This window comes from Scyliorhinus torazame, chromosome 1 (assembly GCF_047496885.1).
Source record: "Scyliorhinus torazame isolate Kashiwa2021f chromosome 1, sScyTor2.1, whole genome shotgun sequence".
Lineage (NCBI taxonomy): Eukaryota > Metazoa > Chordata > Chondrichthyes > Carcharhiniformes > Scyliorhinidae > Scyliorhinus > Scyliorhinus torazame.
The window spans coordinates 395,436,363-395,459,087 of record NC_092707.1 but is presented as its reverse complement, the minus strand read 5'-3'; the positions used below and the strand labels follow the sequence as shown (position 1 = coordinate 395,459,087).

The 22,725-nt window shown below is 47.3% G+C and overlaps 1 protein-coding gene across 4 annotated transcripts in view; it reads left to right on the top strand.

The window, feature by feature from the left end:
• Positions 1 to 22,725, top strand: part of LOC140427730 (kinesin-like protein KIF13B) — a 256,873-nt gene that overhangs the window by 57,093 nt on the left and 177,055 nt on the right. For all 4 annotated transcript variants that reach the window (XM_072513344.1, XM_072513352.1, XM_072513335.1 and 1 more), the window contains exon 2: positions 6,698 to 6,791. In XM_072513344.1, the coding sequence (XP_072369445.1) occupies positions 6,698 to 6,791 (94 nt within the window). The remainder of the gene's footprint in view (positions 1 to 6,697; positions 6,792 to 22,725) is intronic.

The window sequence follows — 22,725 nt, the reverse complement described above, 5'->3', positions numbered from 1 at the left end:
TATGTTGGGCCCAAAGCTTCGAAAAAATGGTGCCTACAGTTCTTGGCCCCTCAACCTTGCTTTCCTCTTTTCAAATGCTATTTAAAATCTCCCTCTTTAACCAAGCATTTGGCCATCTTGACTTAATGGTGTTATATCTTGTTTTATGGTATCCCCGTGAAGTCCCCTGGTAAGCTTCATTGCATTAAAGACACTATACAAATATAAGGTGTTGGTAGAGAGCACAGGTTTGGAAATTTCTGGCGAAGAAGCCTGGTCAAGTTGCTGTAGTGCATCTATAGATGGTACACGCTGCTGCCACCGTGTGCCGGTGGTGGAGGAGTGAATGTTTAAGGTGGTACATGGGAATAAACCTGATGATGTACCTGGGGAGTTGCTAAATATTACTTTTAAGTAGTAAGATTGCTTTGGAGCTTTCAATGGAGGTAGGACCAAAAGGTGCATCATTTAAAGAAGGAAACAAAAGAAATGGCAGGTAAGAATGGAAAATTAAAAAAATGCAAAGATTAAGTTAATAGCCAAAGATGTGGTTGAAGAAAAGGTTGTTGAGATTTCCAAAATGAGGGAGGGAGCTGCAGTGAGCAAGAACATCATATGGATGAATAATAGGCAGTCAATAAGAGAGCAGGTGAACAAAGAGAAATGGAAAATGCATGTGAGGACATGAAGGTGTAGGAGATAATTAAGGTAAGGCTATGTGCATGAAAAACCTAATTATCACATGTATAAGCATGCTGCAAGTGTTTTGTTACAGCTAGGTGAGGAAGGTTCAGATATCTCTCCTGTTCCTGCTCCTTGTTTGGCCGCAACAGGGCTTTTACACCCCCCCCCCCCCCCAATTAAGGGGCAACTTAGCGTGGCCAATCCACCTACCCTGCACATCTTTGGGTTGTGAGGTGGGGGTGAGACCCACCCATGCAGATACGGGGAGAATGTGCAAACTCCACAAGGACAGTGACCCCATCTGGGATTGAACCTGGTTCCTCAGCGCTGTGAGGCAACAGTGCTAGTCGTTGCGCCACTGTGTCGACCTGCAACTGGGGTTTTTAAAAGGATATGCTGTCCAATTTAGTGAATGTTTAACTGTTTGTGCTGTGACTGTAAAAAAACATAAACAGACAGGTTTACTTGAGTTTTGGAAAAATAGAATCGTATTTATCGAGCTTAACCTAGTCTAAGGAAAATACTGGGTTGCGCTTCTTTAAAACTTTCCTGAATGCGGCATATGGAGAGCCAGAAAACAGACAACTTGCAAGTTTCAAACTCTGTATGTGGGGAGAGAAAGAGAGACCCACAAAGGGATCTTACTGCTTTAATGTCTCATTTGCTTGTTTTTGTAAGGGCCACGAAGAATCCAGCACGAGTTTTAAGGATACAAAGTAATAACGTTTATTTACTATAACAATATATACATAACAGTAGCAGTAACTTCCCTTGCTACCTTCTCCTTCCTGCTGGTTCCTGAACTGGCCAGCTTATTTATACTAGGAGTTTCTCCGCCCCCCTCATTGGGGAAGTTCATACTCCCATAGGATTGTGGGATAGTCATTAGTCCCCAGCCAATCGTAAGTAGGCAGGTTATAACATCCCTCCCCCCCAAAGTCCAAGGAATCCACCGAAGACCCTGGCGAAGGAAGGCGTCGAACTCGTTTGGCCGCAGGCCGGACGCCATTTGCACGCGGCGCTGGATCAGGCGGCGTGTAACAAGACTGAGACCGGCGCTTCCGTGATGAACGGCGCGGTTGTACATCCACGGCCTGTGGACCAGAGGATTCCCCCTCTGATGCATCCTGTGTCTCCATCTCTGAGTCAGAGTCTGCTGCCTCCGTCATGTCAGCGTCTCTATCTCCATTCGGTCCCGTAACGACCTGCGCAGGCTTCGAGTGAGGCACCAGTGGAAGATTTTGAGGACTACCTTCCCTTGTCTCTGGTCTTTGCAGCTGTTGAAATGAGCTCCGGGGGCGGGGAATCTTTTGAGGGGATGATCTTCTGGACCGGACGTGGTCTACATGTTTTCGCTGGAGACGACCCTGGGCTTGCACTTGGTAAGATATAGGGCCCGTTTGGCGAAAGATTACACCAGGAACCCATTGGGCACCACCAGCAAAATTCCGCACGAATACTGGGTCACCGGGCGCAAACTGCCGAATCGGACGATGCCGAGACAATCCCTGTCCCTGCCGTTCTTGTGTGCGGCGTACTTTTGCGCCAATGTCCGGGAAGACCATACTAAGGCGGGTGCGGAGTCTCCGGCCCATTAGGAGTTCTGCGGGAGCTACCCCAGTCACTGCATGGGGGGGTGGTCCTGTACGTAAACAAAAAGCGAGCCAGTCTCGTGTCCATTGATCCGGAAGACTGCTTCTTTAGGCCTCTTTTGAATGTTTGCACTGCACGCTCTGCCAACCCATTTGAAGCCGGGTGGTAAGGGGCAGTGCGGATATGGCGGATGCCGTTCATCTTTGTAAACCTAGCAAACTCCTCACTCGTGAATGGAGTGCCATTATCCGTGACCAGCACCTCGGGGAGGCCATGCGTACTAAATGATAAACGCATCTTTTCAATTGTTGCGCAGGACGTTGTCCCCTGCATCTTATGCACCTCCAGCCATTTGGAGTGGGCGTCAATTAGTAGAAGGAACATGGATCCCTGAAAAGGGCCTGCAAAATCTGCATGTAAGCGTGCCCAAGGCCGCCCTGGCCATTCCCAGTGATGTAGGGGCGCGGCCGGCGGAAGCTTCTGATGCTCCTGGCAAATGGAGCAGTTTTGGGCCACCTTCTCAATGTCGGTGTCGAGGCCTGGCCACCAGACATAACTCCGGGCCAACATTTTCATCTTGGTCACGCCCGGATGCCCATTGTGCAAGTCTGATAATATCAGCTCCTGGCCTTTTTCCGGGACAATCACACGCGTCCCCCACAAGAGGATGCCGTCTTCCACGCTGAACTCTGACAGCTTGGAGGAAAATGCCCGCAACTCGCCTGGGAGCTGTCTTTGCTGCCCACCATACAGGACTATGTGCCGAACATTTGACAAGATTGGCTCCATCTGGGTCCACTCACGGATCTGTGATGCCGTGACAGGCAAGGTGTCCGTAAAATTTAGGGTTGCAACCACCTCACCGGTCGTGGGGGTCGACATGGGGCCGGTCGATAAAGGCAATCGGCTCAGTGCGTCGGCATTTGCTATCTGCGTACCTGGTTTGTGCTCCAGAGAATACTCGTATGCAGCAAGCAACAAAGCCCAGCACTGGATCCGTGCAGAAGCAATGGGCGGTATTGGCTTATCCTCTCTGAAGAGTCCCAGCAGGGGCTTATGATCAGTCACGATAGTGAAATGGCGGCCATACACATACTGGTGGAAGCGTTTCACCGCGAAAACCACTGCCAGGCCCTCCTTCTCGATCTGCGCGTACATTTTCTCCGCTGCAGTCAATGTGCGGGAGGCGAAAGCTATCGGTCGCTCGGCCCCGTTCTCCATCTTGTGGGACAGGACGGCCCCAATACCATACAGGGATGCATCACGTGACGAGCAAAGCCTTTCCCGGATCATAGTGGGTTAGTAACCCAGACGACGACAATTGTTGCTTTACCCGCCGGAAAAGCAGTTTCTTGCGGCTGACCCCAAACCCAGGTGTGATTTTTCTTTAGCAGCAGGTGCAAGGGGGCCAGCGTAGTTGCCAGATTGGGGAGGAACTTCCCGTAATAGTTTACGAGACCGAGAAAAGAACGAAGATGCGAAGTGTCAGTCGGGGTGGGGGCATGTTGAATTGCACGCACCTTCTCTGCGACGGGGTGCAGACCCTCGCGGTCCACCCGATAACCTAGGTAGACTACTTCTTTTGCCTGAAATACGCACTGTGAGACGTAAACAGACTCCAGCGTCCGAAAGGCGTCTAAGGACAGCCTCCAGATTTTCCAAATGCTCTTGCTCCGACGTCCCTGTAATCAACACGTCATCTAGGTAGACAGCCAAACGTGGTAAACCTCTCAAAATGCCCTCCATAACACGTTGAAAAATTGCTCAGGCAGAGGATACTCCAAAGGGCAACAGTGTATATTCATACAGGCCCCGGTGTGTGTTAATTGTTACATATGGTCGGGAGGCAGGGTCCAGCTCCAACTGCAGGCAGGCGTGACTCATATCTAATTTTGTGGATGAGAGTCCACCTGCAAGTTTCGCGTAGAGATCCTCTATGCGAGGCATTGGGTATCGGTCGAGTCGGGAAACTGTATTCACTAAGTTTATAGTCGCCACACAAGCGAACTGTGGCATCTGGCTTCATTACTGGTACAATTGGTGCTGCCCAGTCAGCAAAACGGACGGGCCTGATAATACCCAAACGAGTGAGCTCCCCTTCTACCTTCTCGAGCAAAGCGTAAGGCACTGGGTGCGCCCGGAAATAGCGCGGCGTGGCTCCTGGTTCAACTTGGATACGGGTTACGGCCCCTTTTATTTTCCCCAAACCAGGCTGGAATACCTCTGGGTATCGTCCTAGCACCTCAGTCAACCCTCCAGAAACTGTTTGGAGGATGTGCTGCCATTGCAACCGCAAATGGCGCAACCAGTCCTGACCCAACAGGCTGGGCCCATGGCCACGCACTACGATAAGTGGGAAACGCCCCTCCTGGCGTCCATAGACAACAGGGGTCATTGTAGTCCCTGCAATGTCCAGTGGTTCCCCCGTGTAGGTGGCCAACCTGGCCTGTGAGTCAGTTAATGTAAGGGTCTGTATACCCTGCTTGATGCGGTCGAATGTCCTCTGGGCGATCACGGAGACCGCTGCGCCAGTATCTAACTCCATCTCCAGCGGGTGGCCATTGACCCGTACTGTCACCTTAATGGGGGCCACACAGGGAGCTGCCACACAATGCAGCTGCAGGCAGTCGTCCTCCGTCTCCACGTCCTCAGGAGTGGTCGCCACAGGTTCATCCACATGGAAGGTACGGCCTCTGGGCTGGTCCCAGTTACGGCCCCTGGGCTGGTCCCAGTTTTGGTTGGAATGACGGCGCCTCTGGCGTCCCCAGGACCGCCGTCCGCGACGGGGTCGGCGCCTACAAGTCTGACACGGACATGGCTCCTCATCCATTGGCTCTGGAGAAGGCTCCCTTCGGGGAGGAATGTCCGATGGCCACTGGCGTCGGTCCGGTCGTTGCCTCGCCCAAGGTACCGCAGGAGTGCGGGGGGACGTTTTTGGGCGGAAAGGGTTGCGCCCCAAGGCATGCACTTCCATTCCCTGTAGCTCCTGTACTCCTCGCTCTGCGCTCTCTCGGGACAAGACTATTTGTATTGCCTGTTGAAAAGTCAATGTTGGCTCCGCTAACAACTTTCTCTGGGTTGCTGCATTGTTAATACCGCAAACCAAACGGTCGCGTAACATTTCTGACACGGTCTCACCATAGTCACAGTATTCCGCAATCCCGCGTAGCCTGGATAAAAAAAAAATCGGCAAGGGATTCTCCAGGGGTCCTCTCAGCGGTATTAAACCGGTAACGCTGGACTATCGTGGACGGGGTTGGGTTAAAGTGTTGCCCCACTCTCTTCACAAGTTCGTCAAACGTTTTGGTGTCTGGCGCAGCTGGGTACGTAAGGCTCCTAATCACCCCAAACGTATGCGGCCCGCAGGCGGTGAGCAATATGACCACCTGGCACTAGTTTTCGGTAATATTGTTTGCCCGGAAATAGTAACGCATCCGTTGTGTGTACTGGTTCCAGCGCAGCATCAAAAACATCCAAACGTCCGTACAGAGGCATGGTATAATAGAAAACAACTTCCAACCTGTATCCAACAAAAATCCAGGGAGGTGGCTTCAGCAGTGTAGACAGCTATTCACTTGTACCTTTGTCGCCAGTTTTGTAAGGGCCACGAAGAATCCAGCACGAGTTTTAAGGATACAAAGTAATAACATTTATTTACTATAACAATATTATACATAACAGTAGCGCTACCTTCTCCTTCCTGCTGGTTCCTGAACTGGCCAGCTTATTTATACTAGGAGTTTTTCCGCCCCCCTCATTGGGGAAGTTCATACTCCCATAGGATTGTGGGATAGTCATTAGTCCCCAGCCAATCGTAAGTAGGCAGGTTATAACACTTGTGCTGGTCTACAAAAAATCCAGGTGCTTAAACACCCAAAGGATTTAAACATGACATGTCATGTGATACTGTCCACCTGCCCAACTATCCCAAATATGATTGTGTATAGAGCTTGCATGATTAGATGATATCTGGACAAATCTCTTTCAGAGCCAGAGTCCCATTGTCCAAGTGATTATATCTAGTGTTTGTCTCCACCAGTTGAGTACCCAAGTGATTGTCTGGATACTTTGTGAATGGGAAGACGATGGCCTCCATTCATAATCCTTCTGGGCAGTTGTTCCTGGTAAGGCTTTGCAGACAGGTTGTTCCCATTTCAGTGGCTTTGGAATGTAGTGACCCAAATGTTCGGCCATCTTTGATTGTGATTTCAAGTCATTGGAATGTGGCTTCAGTCTTTTTAAAAAGAAAACATCAAGCAGTGGTTTCCAGACAGTAAATTCATATTTAAAAATAAAGCATGGCTTCCTAAGTTTATTTTTACAGATATAATAAAACATTTTGCTGCTTTGTGACATGTTTGCTGATATGTTTTGTGGGCCATCAGTCTTATTTTTCTTGTCACATTGGTTTTGATAAAGGGTCTATCATTTTTCTTTTTAGAGATTGATTTGAACACAAAGTGCGTTATAGATGTTGAGGGCAATCAGACCATTCTAAATCCGGCTAATGCCAACCTTGGTAAAGGAGATGCCAGGTAAGCCATTTACCATATATTGGACTTGTTGCGTTTTGCTTATTTTAGTTCTGGTAATTCTTTCTCAATACACTGCATTTTTTGAAGAGCTTACAGTCACACAATTGCAATATTTAAACAATACATTGAAAGGCTACATTAAACAGTTGCACGCCAACTGCCTTGATTCTCAGTAATGAACTATTGATTGAAATGCTGTTAAACTTTCAGGAATAAGAACAGTGTTCCTTCTGTGTGAAAGTTGATCGCAGCCAAGTTACAGAAAGTGCAGTGACTGCTGTCTGTGGGGAACCAAACTAGCCGCATATTATACAGAGCCTGAATTATTCCAGCTGTCTAAATGGTCTTCTCATTTTTTCTAAATTTCAAAAGTTGGGAGAAAATTTAAATAGCCAGAGTTTGCTGAAAAGCGCTGTCTCAGGGCACAGAAAAGAAAAACTAAAGGCAATCTCTTGTGTGATATCAAGGACAATGGTTAGATCAGAGTGACTTTTGAAGTTGTAATTTTGCCTTGTGGTTAAAATTGTGTATGGAGCATCCTTAGACCTCTTTTTCTTCATATGCTTTAATTTGAACCTCTTTGAGATCACCCATATGATTGATTCCCGTAACTGATTATTCTATGTAATACTGAACAAGGAATTCTCTTGTGTGAACATTACCCTACATTAATAGCGGGGGTCGGTTGGCTCCATTGGCTGGACGGCTGCTTCGTGATGTGGAATAATACCAACAGCACGGGTTAAACTCCTGTACTGATCAATTCCCGTACTTAAGGCTCTGCCTTCTTAACCGTGCTCCTTGCCTGAGGAGTGGTGACCCTCAGGTTAAATCGCCATCAGTCAGCTCTCTCTCTCTCTCTCTCTCTCTTAAAAATGGGGAGAGCAGCATATGGTCATGGGACTATGGCAACTTTCATTTCACATTAATAGCAGGAAGTGCACTTACAGTTGATGTCAGCAGTGCAAATAAAATGAGCAAATGCAAAATGAAAGCCTGTGTGAAATTATACCCAATTTGAGAGCAGCTATAAAATAACAGTCTAATTGCAGGGAGCAATTTACGAGTTTTAGTTTGCTTTTGTTTGTTGATGCCTTCTGGATCATTGTGGTTAGATCTTTGACTAATAATCAGTTCAAGGTGTCTGCCATTGTTATTGTTACTGTTAAACCAAAATATTTGTGACACCTTGTAAGATCTTGTCTTGCCATTTGTTCATTTACCTGCTTGCATGCTTTCAGTGTGATTATATATACAAGCTGGTCTTTAGATACTACATATTATCTTGGCATGTCAACTCATTTTGTTTTGCACTTTCTTTTCTCCCCTGAAGCCGAGCAGCTTTACACGTCTTCCCTGACTGAGGGGACGGGATGGAGTTTTGCTCTTTAAATATCTGTACATATGTAAGCAATAATAATGAAGGCTGTGCTGGTCCAGTTTTCCCTCCCAGAGGGGAAGCTCTTGAATGTGACTGAGCCTGGGAAGCAGCTGTGCTAAGCATTTTAACACACATCTGTCTTCTAACATTTGGAGGTGTGGGTCACTGAAATTCTGATCAGCTGTGCCACTATGCCATCCTAAATCATATTCCAGTGCGAGGTCAGAGGAAATATAAAAGGATGAAGGCTACCAGGGATACAGTTAGTAAATTACCACAAATATTTAAATGAAACAAAATAAGACATGTTGAGTGAAGTGAGGTCTGTGCTTGTCATTTGGGATTTCGCACTTCCAGATTGCGGTGATTGCTGTGTCATCGTGTACAGCCTTGCCTTCCTGCAAAGTTAATTTTCAAACATGGTTTTACCAGTTGGCATTGAAATGGTGCAACATAGTCGAGGTCCTGCTCAATAATGTTTTGTACAGTGTATTCAATCATTGGCTTTGAGAGCAATCTCCTGATCTGAAGGAGTAGGACAGAATGCAAATCAGATTTCTTACTGCTATGTGTGCGTTTTAATAATTTGTGAATGTTTTCATTTGGTATGTACAGCCATGACAATTTAAACCGATCTAATGAATGTAAATACAATTCGTAATCCTTTTTAAAAAAAAATATATATATATATTTTATTCAAGATTTTTTGGCCAAACATAACAGTACGTAGTGTTTCTTTTAAACAACAATAAAGCAATATAAATAACAGTGGCCAGTTTTAAACAAGTAAATAAATAATATATGAACAGAAACAAAAACCAAACTAAATGGCAACTGGCTTGTCAAAAATAAATACTCTCCAAAGATACAATCCAACAGTCCAATATACATTGCCTAAAACAAGTGCCTATACATATACAATAACATCCCTGAGAGTCCGTCCGATTTTCTCCCCCCCCACCTCCCCCTGGGTTGCTGCTGTTGTCTTCTTCTTTTCCATTCCCTCTATCTTTCTGTGAGGTAGTCGACGAACGGCTGCCACCGCCTGGTGAACCCTTGAGCCGAACCCCTTAGTACGAACTTAATCCGTTCTAACTTTATAAACCCTGCCATGTCGTTTATCCAGGTCGCCACACCCAGGGGCTTGGCTTCCTTCCACATTAACAATATCCTGGGCCGGGCTACTAGGGACGCAAAGGCCAAAACATCAGCCTCTCTCGCCTCCTGCACTCCCGGCTCTTCTGCAACCCCAAATATAGCCAACCCCCAGCTTGGTTCGACCTGGACCCCCACCACCTTCAAAAGCACCTTTGCCACCCCCACCCAAAACCCCTGTAGTGCCGGGCATGACCAGAACATGTGGGTGTGATTCGCTGGGCTTCTCGAGCATCTCGCACACCTATCCTCTATCCCAAAAAATTTACTGAGCCGTGCTCCAGTCATATGCGCCCTGTGTAACACCTTAAATTGTATCAGGCTTAGCCTGGCACACGAGGATGATGAGTTTACCCTACGTAGGGCATCAGCCCACAGCCCCTCCTCAATCTCCTCCCCCAGCTCTCCTTCCCATTTCCCTTTCAGCTCATCTACCATGATCTCCCCCTCGTCCCTCATTTCCCTATATATGTCCGACACCTTACCACCCCCCACCCATGTCTCTGAGATCACTCTATCCTGCACCTCCTGCGTCGGGAACTGCGGGAATTCCCTCACCTGTTGCCTCGCAAAAGCCCTCAGTTGCATATACCGAAATGCATTCCCTTCGGGCAACCCATATTTTTCCGTCAGCACTCCCAGACTCGCAAACGTCCCATCTACGAACAGATCTCTCAGTTGTGCTACCCCTGCTCTTTGCCATGCTCCAAATCCCCCATCCATTCTCCCCGGAACAAACCTATGGTTATTTCTTATCGGGGACCGCACCGAGGCTCCCGTCTTTCCCCTATGCCGTCTCCACTGCCCCCAAATTTTCAATGTAGCCACCACCACCGGGCTTGTGGTGTATTTCTTCGGTGAGAACGGCAATGGTGCCGTCACCATAGCTTGTAGGCTAGTCCCCCTGCAGGACGCCCTCTCCAATCTCTTCCACGCCGCTCCCTCCTCTTCTCCCATCCACTTACACACCATTGAAACATTGGCGGCACAGTAGTACTCACTTAGGCTCGGTAGTGCCAGCCCCCCCCTGTCCCTACTACGCTGCAAAAATACCCTCCTCACTCTCGGGGTCTTCCCGGCCCACACAAAACTCATAATATTCTTCTCGATTCTTTTGAAAAAAGCCTTCGTGACCACCACCGGGAGGCACTGAAACACACAAAAAGGAATCTCGGGAGGACCACCATTTTAACCGCCTGCACCCTACCTGCCAGTGACAGGGACACCATGTCCCATCTCTTAAAGTCCTCCTCCATCTGTTCCACCAACCGCGTTAAGTTAAGCCTATGTAATGTACCCCAATTCTTGGCTATCTGGATCCCCAAGTACCGAAAGTCCCTTGTTACCTTCCTCAACGGTAAATCCTCTATTTCTCTGCTCCCCTGGATGCACCACAAACAACTCACTTTTCGCCATGTTCAATTTATACTCTGAAAAGTCCCCAAACTCCCCAAGTATCCGCATTATCTCTGGCATCCCCTTCGCCGGGTCCGCCACATATAGCAACAAATCATCCGCATACAGAGATACCCAGTGTTCTTCTCCTCCCCTGAGTACTCCTCTCCACTTCCTGGAACCCCTCAATGCTATGGCCAGGGGCTCAATCGCCAGTGCAAACAATAACGGGGACAGAGGCATCCCTGCCTCGTCCCTCTATGGAGCCGAAAATAATCAGATCCCCGTCCATTCGTGACCACGCTCGCCATCGGGGCCCTATACAGCAACTGTACCCATCTGATATACCCATCTCCAAAGCCAAATCTCCTCAGCACCTCCCACAAATAATCCCACTCCACTCTATCAAATGATTTCTCGGCATCCATCGCCACCACTATCACCGCTTCCCCCTCTGGTGGGGGCATCATCATTACCCCTAGCAGCCTCTGTATATTTGTATTCAGCTGTCTCCCCTTCACAAACCCAGTTTGGTCCTCATGGACCACCCCCGGGACACAATCCTCTATCCACGTTGCCATTACCTTGGCCAGAATCTTAGCGTCCACATTCAGGAGGGAAATAGGCCTATAGGACCCGCATTGCAGCGGGTCTTTTTCCTTCTTTAGGAGGAGTGATATCGTTGCCTCTGACATAGTCGGGGGCAGCTGCCCCCTTTCCCTCGCCTCATTAAAGGTTCTCATCAGTAGCGGGGCCAGCAAGTCCATATATTTCCTATAGAATTCAACTGGGAATCCGTCTGGTCCCGGGGCCTTCCCCGCCTGCATGCTCCCAATCCCTTTCACTACTTCCTCCGTCTCAATCTGTGCTCTCAGTCCCGCCCTCTCCTGCTCCTCCACCGTAGGAAATTCCAGCTGATCCAGAAAGCACATCATTCTCGCCTTCCCATTCGGGGGCTGAGCTTCATATAATCTTTCATAAAATGCCTTGAACACTCCATTTACTCTCTCCGCTCCCCACTCCATCTTTCCCTCCTCATCTCTCACCCCCCCTATCTCCCTCGCTGCTCCCCTTTTCCTCAGTTGGTGGGCCAGCAACCTGCTCGCCTTCTCCCCATATTCGTACTGTACACCCTGTGCCTTCCTCCATTGTGCCTCTGCATTACCCGTAGTCAGCAAGTCAAATTCCACATGTAGCCTTTGCCTTTCCCTGTACAGTCCCTCCTCCGGTGCCTCCGCATATTGTCTGTCCACCCTCAGAAGTTCTTTCAACAACTGCTCCCTTTCCCTACCCTCCTGCTTTCCTTTATGTGCCCTAATAGATATCAGCTCCCCTCTAACCACTGCCTTCAGCGCCTCCCAGACCACTCCCACCTGGACCTCCCCATTATCATTGAGTTCCAAGTACCTTTCAATACACCCCCTTACCCTTAAACACACCCCCTCATCTGCCAATAATCCCATGTCCATTCTCCAGGGTGGACGCTGTTCTTTTTCCTCCCCTATCTCCAGGTCCACCCAATGTGGAGCGTGATCCAAAATAGCTATAGCCGTGTACTCCGTCCCCGTCACCTTCGGGATCAGTGCCCTTCCCAAAACAAAAAAGTCTATCCGTGAATAAACTTTGTGGACATAGGAGAAAAACAAAAACTCCTTACTCCTAGATCTACTAAATCTCCAGGGGTCTACTCCTCCCATCTGCTCCATAAAGTCCTTAAGCACCCTAGCTGCAGCTGGCCTCCTTCCGGTCCTGGACCTTGATCTGTCCAGCCCTGGGTCCAGCACCGTATTAAAATCTCCACCCATTACCAACTTCCCCACCTCTAGGTCCGGGATACGTCCTAACATACGCCTCATAAAGTTGGCATCATCCCAGTTCGGGGCATATACGTTCACTAAGACCACCGCCTCCCCTTGCAATTTGCCACTCACCATCACGTATCTGCCCCCACTATCCGCAACTATGGTCTTTGCCTCAAACATTACCCGCTTCCCCACTAGTATAGCCACCCCCCTGTTTTTTGCGTCTAGCCCCGAATGAAACACCTGCCCCACCCATCCTTTGCGTAGTCTGACCTGGTCTATCAGTTTCAAATGCATCTCCTGAAGCATAACCACATCTGCCTTAAGTTTCTTTAGGTGTGCGAGTACCCGTGCCCTCTTTATCGGCCCGTTCAGCCCTCTCACATTCCACGTGATCAGCCGGGTTGGGGGGCTCTTTACCCCCCCCCCTTGTCGACTAGCCATCTCCTTTTTCAATCCAGCTCCTCACCCGGTTCCCACGTAGCCGTATCTCCCCCCAACGGCGCCCTCCCGCCCCGACCACCCCACCCCATACCAGCTCCCCCTTCTCCCCAGCAGCAGCAACCCAGTTAACACCCCTCTCCCCCCCCCCCCCCCCCCCCGCTAGATCCCTCACTAGCGTAATTGCACCCCCCATGTTACTCCCAGAAGTCAGCAAACTCTGGCCGACCTTGGCTTCCCCCCGTGACCTCGGCTCCCACTGTGCGAGGCCCCCTCCTTCCTGCTTCCCTGTTTCCGCCATGATTACCATAGCGCGGGAACAAAGCCCGCGCTTCCCATTTGGCCCTGCCCCCAATGGCCGGCGCCCCCAGCTCCTCATCCTCTCTTTCCCCCCCCCCCCATCCCCCCCCACACGACATGGGGAAGAGAGAAAAGTTACCGGGTCGCAGGATTAACAACTTGGGAAATCATCTCTTTCCCCCTTTTTCACCCCCTCTTCACCCCACATATTCGCCCCACCACTTTGTCCCAAACGTTCTTTTTCTAGCCCGCTTATTCCAGTTTCTCCTCGACAATAAATGTCCACGCCTCTTCTGCCGTTTCAAAGTAGTGGTGTTTCCCTTGATGTGTGACCCACAGTCTTGCCGGCTGCAGCATTCCAAATTTAACCTTCCTTTTGTGCAGCACCGCCTTGGCCCGATTAAAGCTTGCCCTCATTCTCGCACCCCACCTCCGCACTCCAATCTTGATATACGCGGATCACCGCGTTCTTCCACCTACTGCTCCGAGTTTTCTTTGCCCATTTGAGGACCATCTCTCTGTCCTTATATCGGAGAAATCTCACCACTGTGGCTCGAGGAATTTCTCCAGCCCTCGGTCTTCGTGCCATAACTCGATACGCTCCCTCCACCTCCAACGGGCCCGTCGGGGCCTCCGATCCCATTAACGAGTGCAGCATCGTGCTCACATATGCCCCGACGTCCGCCCTTCTGCACCTTCAGGAAGACCAAGAATCCTTAAATTCTTCCTCCTCGCATTATTCTCCAGCACCTCCAGCCTTTCCACACACCTTTTGTGTTGTACCTCGTGCATCTCTGTCTTCACCACCAGGCCCTGTATGTCGTCCTCATTCTCAGCAGCCTTTGACTTCACGACCCGAAGCTCCTGCTCCTGGGTCTTTTGCTCCTCCTTTAGCCCTTCAATCGCCTGTAGTATCGGGGCCAACAGCTCCTTCTTCATCTCCTTTTTAAGTTCTTACACGCAACGCCGCAGGAACTCTTGTTGGTCAGGGCCCCATATTAAACTGCCTCCTTCCGACGCCATCTTGCTTTGTGCCTGCCTTCCTGGCCGCTGCTCTAGAGGATCCACCGCAATCCGGCCACTTTCCTCTCTTTCCATCCGTGTTCAGGGGGGATTCCCTTCTGGTTTACCGCAGTGTTTTTAGCCGTTAAAATTGCCGTTGGGGCTCCTATTAAGAGCCCAAAAGTCCTTTCCACCGGGAGCTGCCGAAACGTGCGACTTAGCTGGTCATCGCCGCACCCGGAAGTCTACAATTCGTAATCCTGATAATTACTTGGTTTACTATTAATTTCTAAATAGAAGTTATTAATTGTGTTTCTTCAATTTCCTGCTCCCCTCCAGAAGGTTTGAATATTAAGGCAATTTTGCATTACAACTTAATTCTTGGGAGACTGCATAAACTGAGCTGCTTTTCTGAATTTATTGTATCCAGTGCAAGCCAACTTTGCCCCTCTCCCTGCCTATGGACTATGCATTAGCATGGCTGAAAGATCAGAGACTGCTGCCAGTGCCACTTACAAGAGATGTGCCTCTCAACAATGAAAGGAAAACACTGCGTCAGTAGTTTTTCTCCTCTTACTTTTTATTTCATCGGGATCGTTTTTAAGAAAAACATTTTTTCCCCTCTTTCCTCCCTAACCAACCACCTAAAATTGAGATCCTCAGAAGCAGGGGTTCTTGATCTGAATCCCGCCACTCACTTCTTGGATAATGCAGCAGTCTGTATGACCGAACCAATTCCATGTGTGTGGGATTCCATTTCTACATGTGCTTTGTAGTAAAAGATAGGTTTCCATGCTGGGGATAAACCTCAACCAAATGTTTAGATTCTTGATGTGGAGCAAAATGTGCAATACACGGACGACTGTGTGAGCTGTTTTATTTGACTGGCGCCTGCTGGATGAGGATCACGTTAGAAGTTCAGAATTCAGAATTTTTAATAAATTCCTTGACAAAAGAGTGCACCTGGAATGTGGAATGCATGTTCCTTCATCAGTTTCCCCACAGCACTCGACTTACTATGAACATAATCATTGTATTTCTGTCAGGCTGAAACCTCTAAACTAATTGCTAGCAAGTGCTTTGTGGTTTGTGTTGCTGACACTGTGGCACAGTGGTTAGCACTGCTGCTTCAGAGCGCCAGAGAGCCAGCTTTGATTCCGGCCTTGGGTGACTGTGTGGAGTTTGCACGCTCTCCCAATGACTGCGTGGGTTACCTTCCATACTCCGGTTTCCTCCTATAGTTCAAAGATATGCAGGTTAGGTGAATTGGCCATGCTATATTGCCGCTTAGTGTCAAAAGGTTTGCAGGTTAGGTGTATTGACCATGATCAATGTGTGGGGTTACAGGCAGGGAGTGGGCCTTGGTAGAGCACTCTTTTGGAGGGTAGGTGCAATCTTGATGGACCAAATGACCGCCTCCTGCATTGTAGGGATTCTATGAAACATGCCTGATGACCATCATGTCCAGTGTTGTGATTGAAGGTAGATGCTGTCCTTGAGGCACATTTTCCTCTTGTTTTGGGAATAAATTTAAGTGCTTGTTACTTGGCTGACAATATACTTACTCATTGTAAATCTGCTTCAGGCTATTCTGAAGAATCAAAATTCAGATTAAATAACTGGCTTTAATGGAGGCTTATACAAGTAACTTTTTTAAGAGCAGAAATAGTATTGATTTTTCCTTTTTTAAGATTGGTGGTCGTTTCATTTTCTGTGGTGTTAGGGGATAGAATGATCTCACTCATCTGTTTGTGCGATCTGAACTTTTTTTCTGACCAGGTAAATTCTCGGCAATTAATAATCTTTTATTAGTGTCAGAAGTAGGCAGTTACTGTGCAAATCCCCTAATTGCCACACTGGGGTGCCTTTTCGGATGCACCGAGGGAGAATTTAGAATGTCCAATTCATCTAACAACATGTCTTTCAGGAGGAAACTCCGCGGAGCGCCTGGAGGAAACCCATGCAGACATAGAGAACGTGCAGACTCCGCACAGACAGTGACCCAAGCCGGGAAGCGAACCCGGGCCTGGTGCTATGAAGCAACAGTGCTACCCACTGTGCTAATGGCATATGCACCATAAACACGCAGATTAACTTTACAGTACATAATTGCTAAATTTGTGTTTATATTTCAAATCAATAGAGCTGCTATGCATCAATTATGTCATTCTGGTGCAGCATTGTTACATACAGGCTACAACATTAGATTGCATTAGGTATCACTGTCAGTCAAGATTACTATTTTTTTTAAACTTCCCACTTTCAGTGACACCATTTTGGAAATTTTCACTTTACATTTAAAACCTGACATCATCATGATTCCAGTTATGGATGGGTTGGGAGCACTTGATGATCAGGTTAGAATATCCTGGATACAGGATTGTATTTATCGGGTAGATTCTTATGTATTTGTACTTAAATTCCAGTTTTGCTACTCTTGGTGAGGAAGGAGCTGCTGATTAAAATTCCTGTTGGGTTTTTTCTCAGCTCTGGATCTGTGTATTGTTTTCAGGTTTGGCGCTGAGTTTCCAAATGTGGCCGGCCAGCTTTTGCAGAATTCCTTTTGACTGGTATTAACTATCTGTAGTCATGAGCCAGTGCTAGTTAATGCCCCCATTGTCTTGTTATCACAAAATTGGGTGGCTGTATACAATGAAAAAGGCTTTCTGAAGGCATATTTCAAGTCTGATAGGCAATTGGGACACCTTAGTTGCTTTAATGGTAACTTAATATTTCAAATATTTGTTTTTTTAAAACAATGTTGCAAAAGTATTAATGTCATACAGACCAGATTGTCTTGTGGTTCTATGACAGCTAGAGCTGCACTAAATACATTCCTCAGGTGAGGGGCAACGGGTAAAACAGCTAGGGTTCACGCACCTGATGCTACTTGTGACTACGCAGAAAGGTCTGCTTGTAAGTCAGATTCTGAAGCCATAACTCTTTGTTGAATAACTCAATAGCAATTGCTCACTGCAGAATAACAGCTTAGGTAATGAGCTTTTGAGTAAGACTTTTATTTCAATTTGGCACTGTTTCTGGCTTCAATTGTACACCATGCTTGCTTAACTATACAAATGGAGCCTTGCTATTTCCCCTCTTCTGAAAACAGAATATCATGCTTTGGCCAAAGGTTCACAGGCAGCCTCCAATTTGTTAATTGCATTTGAGCTTGTGTTGCATTTACTATATTTGATGAAAAATTAATCTAAAAATGAAAGATTTTGTTTTTAAAGTTATTAGAAATTTAAATTGCTCACACAGACATACTTAATGATGAGCCACTGATTTAAGAAGTCATTGTGTAAGCACTGCTACCTCCGTGCCGAGGACCCGGATTCGATCCCACCCTGGATCACTGTCTGTGTGGAGTTTGCACATTCTCCCCGTGTCTGCGTGGGTCTCACCCTCACAATCCAAAGATGTGCAGGCTAGGTGGATTGGCCACGCTAAATTGCCCTTAATGTGCAAACTCCCCAATATTGACTGGGACTCACTTAGTGCCAGGGGCTTAGACGGGGCGGAGTTTGTAAGGAGCATCCAGGAGGGCTTCTTAAAGCAATATGTAAACAGTCCAACTAGGGAAGGGGCGGTACTGGACCTGGTATTGGGGAATGAGCCCAGCCAGGTGGTAGATGTTTCAGTAGGGGAGCATTTCGGTAACAGTGACCACAATTCAGTAAGTTTTAAAGTACTGGTGGACAAGGATAAGAGTGGTCCTAGGATGAATGTGCTAAATTGGGGGAAGGCTAATTATAACAATATTAGGCGGGAACTGAAGAACATAGATTGGGGGCGGATGTTTGAGGGCAAATCAACATCTGACATGTGGGAGGCTTTCAAGTGTCAGTTGAAAGGAATACAGGACCGGCATGTTCCTGTGAGGAAGAAAGATAAATACGGCAATTTTCGGGAACCTTGGATGACGAGTGATATTGTAGGCCTCGTCAAAAAGAAAAAGGAGGCATTTGTCAGGGCTAAAAGGCTGGGAACAGACGAAGCCTATGTGGCATATAAGGAAAGTAGGAAGGAACTTAAGCAAGGAGTCAGGAGGGCTAGAAGGGGTCACGAAAAGTCATTGGCAAATAGGGTTAAGGAAAATCCCAAGGCTTTTTACACGTACATAAAAAGCAAGAGGGTAGCCAGGGAAAGGGTTGGCCCACTGAAGGATAGGCAAGGGAATCTATGTGTGGAGCCAGAGGAAATGGGCGAGGTACTAAATGAATACTTTGCATCAGTATTCACAAAAGAGAAGGAATTGGTAGATGTTGTGTCTGGAGAAGGGGGTGTAGATAGCCTGGGTCACATTGTGATCCAAAAAGACGAGGTGTTGGGTGTCTTAAAAAATATTAAGGTAGATAAGTCCCCAGGGCCTGATGGGATCTACCCCAGAATACTGAAGGAGGCTGGAGAGGAAATTGCTGAGGCCTTGACAGAAATCTTTGGATCCTCGCTGTCTTCAGGGGATGTCCCGGAGGACTGGAGAATAGCCAATGTTGTTCCTCTGTTTAAGAAGGGTAGCAAGGATAATCCTGGGAACTACAGGCCGGTGAGCCTTACTTCAGTGGTAGGGAAATTACTGGAGAGAATTCTTCGAGACAGGATCTACTCCCATTTGGAAGCAAATGGACGTATTAGTGAGAGGCAGCACGGTTTTGTGAAGGGGAGGTCGTGTCTCACTAACTTGATAGAGTTTTTCGAGGAGGTCACAAAGATGATTGATGCAGGTAGGGCAGTAGATGTTGTCTATATGGACTTCAGTAAGGCCTTTGACAAGGTCCCTCATGGTAGACTAGTACAAAAGGTGAAGTCACACGGGATCAGGGGTGAACTGGCAAGGTGGATACAGAACTGGCTAGGCCATAGAAGGCAGAGGGTAGCAATGGAGGGATGCTTTTCTAATTGGAGGGCTGTGACCAGTGGTGTTCCACAGGGATCAGTGCTGGGACCTTTGCTCTTTGTAGTATATATAAATGATTTGGAGGAAAATGTAACTGGTCTGATTAGTAAGTTTGCAGACGACACAAAGGTTGGTGGAATTGCGGATAGCGATGAGGACTGTCAGAGGATACAGCAGGATTTAAATTGTCTGGAGACTTGGGCGGAGAGATGGCAGATGGAGTTTAATCCGGACAAATGTGAGGTAACGCATTTTGGAAGGTCTAATGCAGGTAGGGAATATACAGTGAATGGTAGAACCCTCCAGAGTATTGAAAGTCAAAGAGATCTAGGAGTACAGGTCCACAGGTCATTGAAAGGGGCAACACAGGTGGAGAAGGTAGTCAAGAAGGCATACGGCATGCTTGCCTTCATTGGCCGGGGCATTGAGTATAAGAATTGGCAAGTCATGTTGCAGCTGTATAGAACCTTAGTTAGGCCACACTTGGAGTATAGTGTTCAATTCTGGTCGCCACACTACCAGAAGGATGTGGAGGCTTTAGAGAGGGTGCAGAAGAGATTTACCAGAATGTTGCCTGGTATGGAGGGCATAAGCTATGAGGAGCGATTGAATAAACTCGGTTTGTTCTCACTGGAACGAAGGAGGTTGAGGGGCGACCTGATAGAGGTATACAACGTTATGAGGGGCATAGACAGAGTGGATAGTCAGAGGCTTTTCCCCAGGGTAGAGGGGTCAATTACTAGGGGGCATAGGTTTAAGGTGAGAGGGGCAAGGTTTAGAGTAGATGTACGAGGCAAGTTTTTTACGCAGAGGGTAGTGGGTGCCTGGAACTCGCTGCCGGAGGAGGTAGTGGAAGCAGGGACGATAGGGACATTTAAGGGGCATCTTGACAAATATATGAATAGGATGGGAATAGAAGGATACGGACCCAGGAAGTGTAGAAGATTGTCGTTTAGTCGGGCAGTATGGTCGGCACGGGCTTGGAGGGCCGAAGGGCCTGTTCCTGTGCTGTACATTTCTTTGTTCTTTGTTCTTTGTTTGACAGTGACCGAGAGCTGGGATCGAACCTGGGACCTCGGCGCCGTGAGGCTGCAATGCTACCACTGCGCCACCGTGCTGCCCATCAAAGATTACCTAATATCAAAATGATCAATTATATTATTATACGCTGGATTTTCCTAACTAATATTAGGCAAGCATAACCCTCCTTTTAAAGAACATTGCTGCCTGCTCCTTCCCAGCTGATGCCTTTAACCTGCAGAGGGTGAAACCAATCAGCCAGCAAATACCTCCATTAACCCAACTGGCCGAAGGCTCCATGCATTGCAACAGATTACCAGCTGGTAATCGGCTCTGCTGATTCATGTGAAGCAAACTTCATAAAGTTGAAGAAAAAGACTGCTTATGCCCAGCTGGTTTATGTGCAGCACTTGAACATTTTCAACTTATTTTGTCCCACGCTTTGAGGCACAATGGCGATATCACACTGGTGCAATAAAACTGCTGCGTTACACAATAGGGGTTTGGACAGCAGAGCCATTGATTGCCATTTATCGGCTAATGACTTGCTTTTGCTACTGGCCTTTGATTAAAACAGGCAAATCTGCCTGGAACGTGAAACTTTTGGAAACTCCCAAGAGTTACCTTAAGTTGAATCAATGAATTTGTTAACTGTATTATTCAAGTGCTCTTTTCCATATAAGAATAGTAGGACATTGAATTTCTTTAAAAGCATCTCTTCCTAAGTGGCTAATAAATTCGCTACCCATGACCTGATCCCCATCCCATCTCCTTGTTTACCTTTCTAATGCAATGATAGGGGAAAATTACACCAAAAAGAAAGTTTTGTGTGAATTTCTAATTAGCCCAAATTGCTTAAAAAGTTAAGTCCGAGCATGTTGGTATTTTGGAGAACTTTATCAGCCAAATAGTCCTTGAACCTAGCAGTTCCCGCAGAATTAATTCTAGTATCGTGGAGTTAAAGGAATAATATATGCTGTAATGTGGGTCACAATTTGGGTTGGATTTGGTTGATGGGGCGGTTGCATAGGAAATGAAAGGAGGTGAAATTTAAGAGTGCTGTTTTAAAGCTGTTTAGATCTATAATGTGCAGCATGTGATTTTGAACTAACATCAAAGCATCTGTTCCATTTTGTGCAAATTAAATGCTGATTAATTTGGTAGGAAATTGGGCGGCACGCTGGCGCAGTGGCTAGCACTGCTGCCTCACAGCGTTGAGGACCCGGGTTCGATCCCGGCCCTGGGTCACTGTCCGTGTGGAGTTTGCACAATCTTTCCGTGTCTGCGTGGGTCTCACCCCCCACAAACCCGAAGATGTGCAGCATAGGTGGATTGGCCATGCAAAATTGCCCCTTAATTGAAAAAAAATGAATTGGGTACTCTAAATTTTAAAAACTTTGGTAGGAAATTGCTTGGATCTAACTGCTTAATCATTTTGCTCCAGAGCAGGGATTATGGACTTGATATGGCAGTGAATATAGCCGCATCAGAATTCATGTACATCAAAAATGCACAACCTCAGACCAGAATGCAATTTCTGTATACAGTTGCTCACATTTTTCTATTGGGAATCTCTTGCGAGCAGGAAGAAGTGTACATTGAAATGCTTGCTTTCTATTCCTGTTTCCAACTCTCTGATTTGTCTGACTGTGTGCAGAAACATTTTGTGAAATACTCCATGCTACTTGATATTTCCTTGGCTATAGAATAAGAAAGGGTGGTGTCAGGAAACAGCAGATAAGAAAATCCACAAAACCGTCTTCCTTTCCGAATGGATTTCGGGATTCCATCATTTTGCATGGATTGAGCTGTCAGTTTGAATACTCAAGTGCATGCAGTGGCATTTTGTAATACTGTCATACATGAATGTTAGTGACATACCAGTAGATTGGCTAGCTTAAGTGCACACATCGGTTTTCTCTGGACAAGTAAATGGTAAAATGTTAAATTGTATGATATTTGATTAGATCTATACATTTGCAACAGAATGTTCATAAAGAACAAAGAAAAGTACAGCACAGGAACACAGGCCCTTCGGCCCTCCAAGCCCGTGCCGACCAAGAGTTAAAGAATCTCTAAAGTGGTGCATGTGAAAGTGGACCCGGGCCCTCATGAAGCCATATTCGGAGTGTTGGACCGGACGGGGTTGGAAACGGGTGCGGAGGCAGATGTTGTAGCCTTCACCTCGTTGATCGCCCGAAGGCGGATCCTGTTGGGATGAGAGCAACCTCTCCACCCTGTACCCTAGTGTGGCGGGGGGATTCTGTTGGAATTCTTGACTCTTGAGAAGGTTAAGTTTGAGCTGAGGGGAAGGATGGAGGGGTTCTACAATTCATGGGCGTTATTCATTATGCACTTTCAAGAATTGGATAACATCGTACATTAGTTGGGGGGGGGGGGGGGGTGTTGGGAGGGTTGGGAACTGTATGTGTTAATGATGACTATGGGTGATTCCCTTTTGTTATTTGTTTATGTTAACATCCAGGTTAATGTTTGGGAGTTGGTGGGAGGATGGGATTGTTGTTGTTGATATGGGGA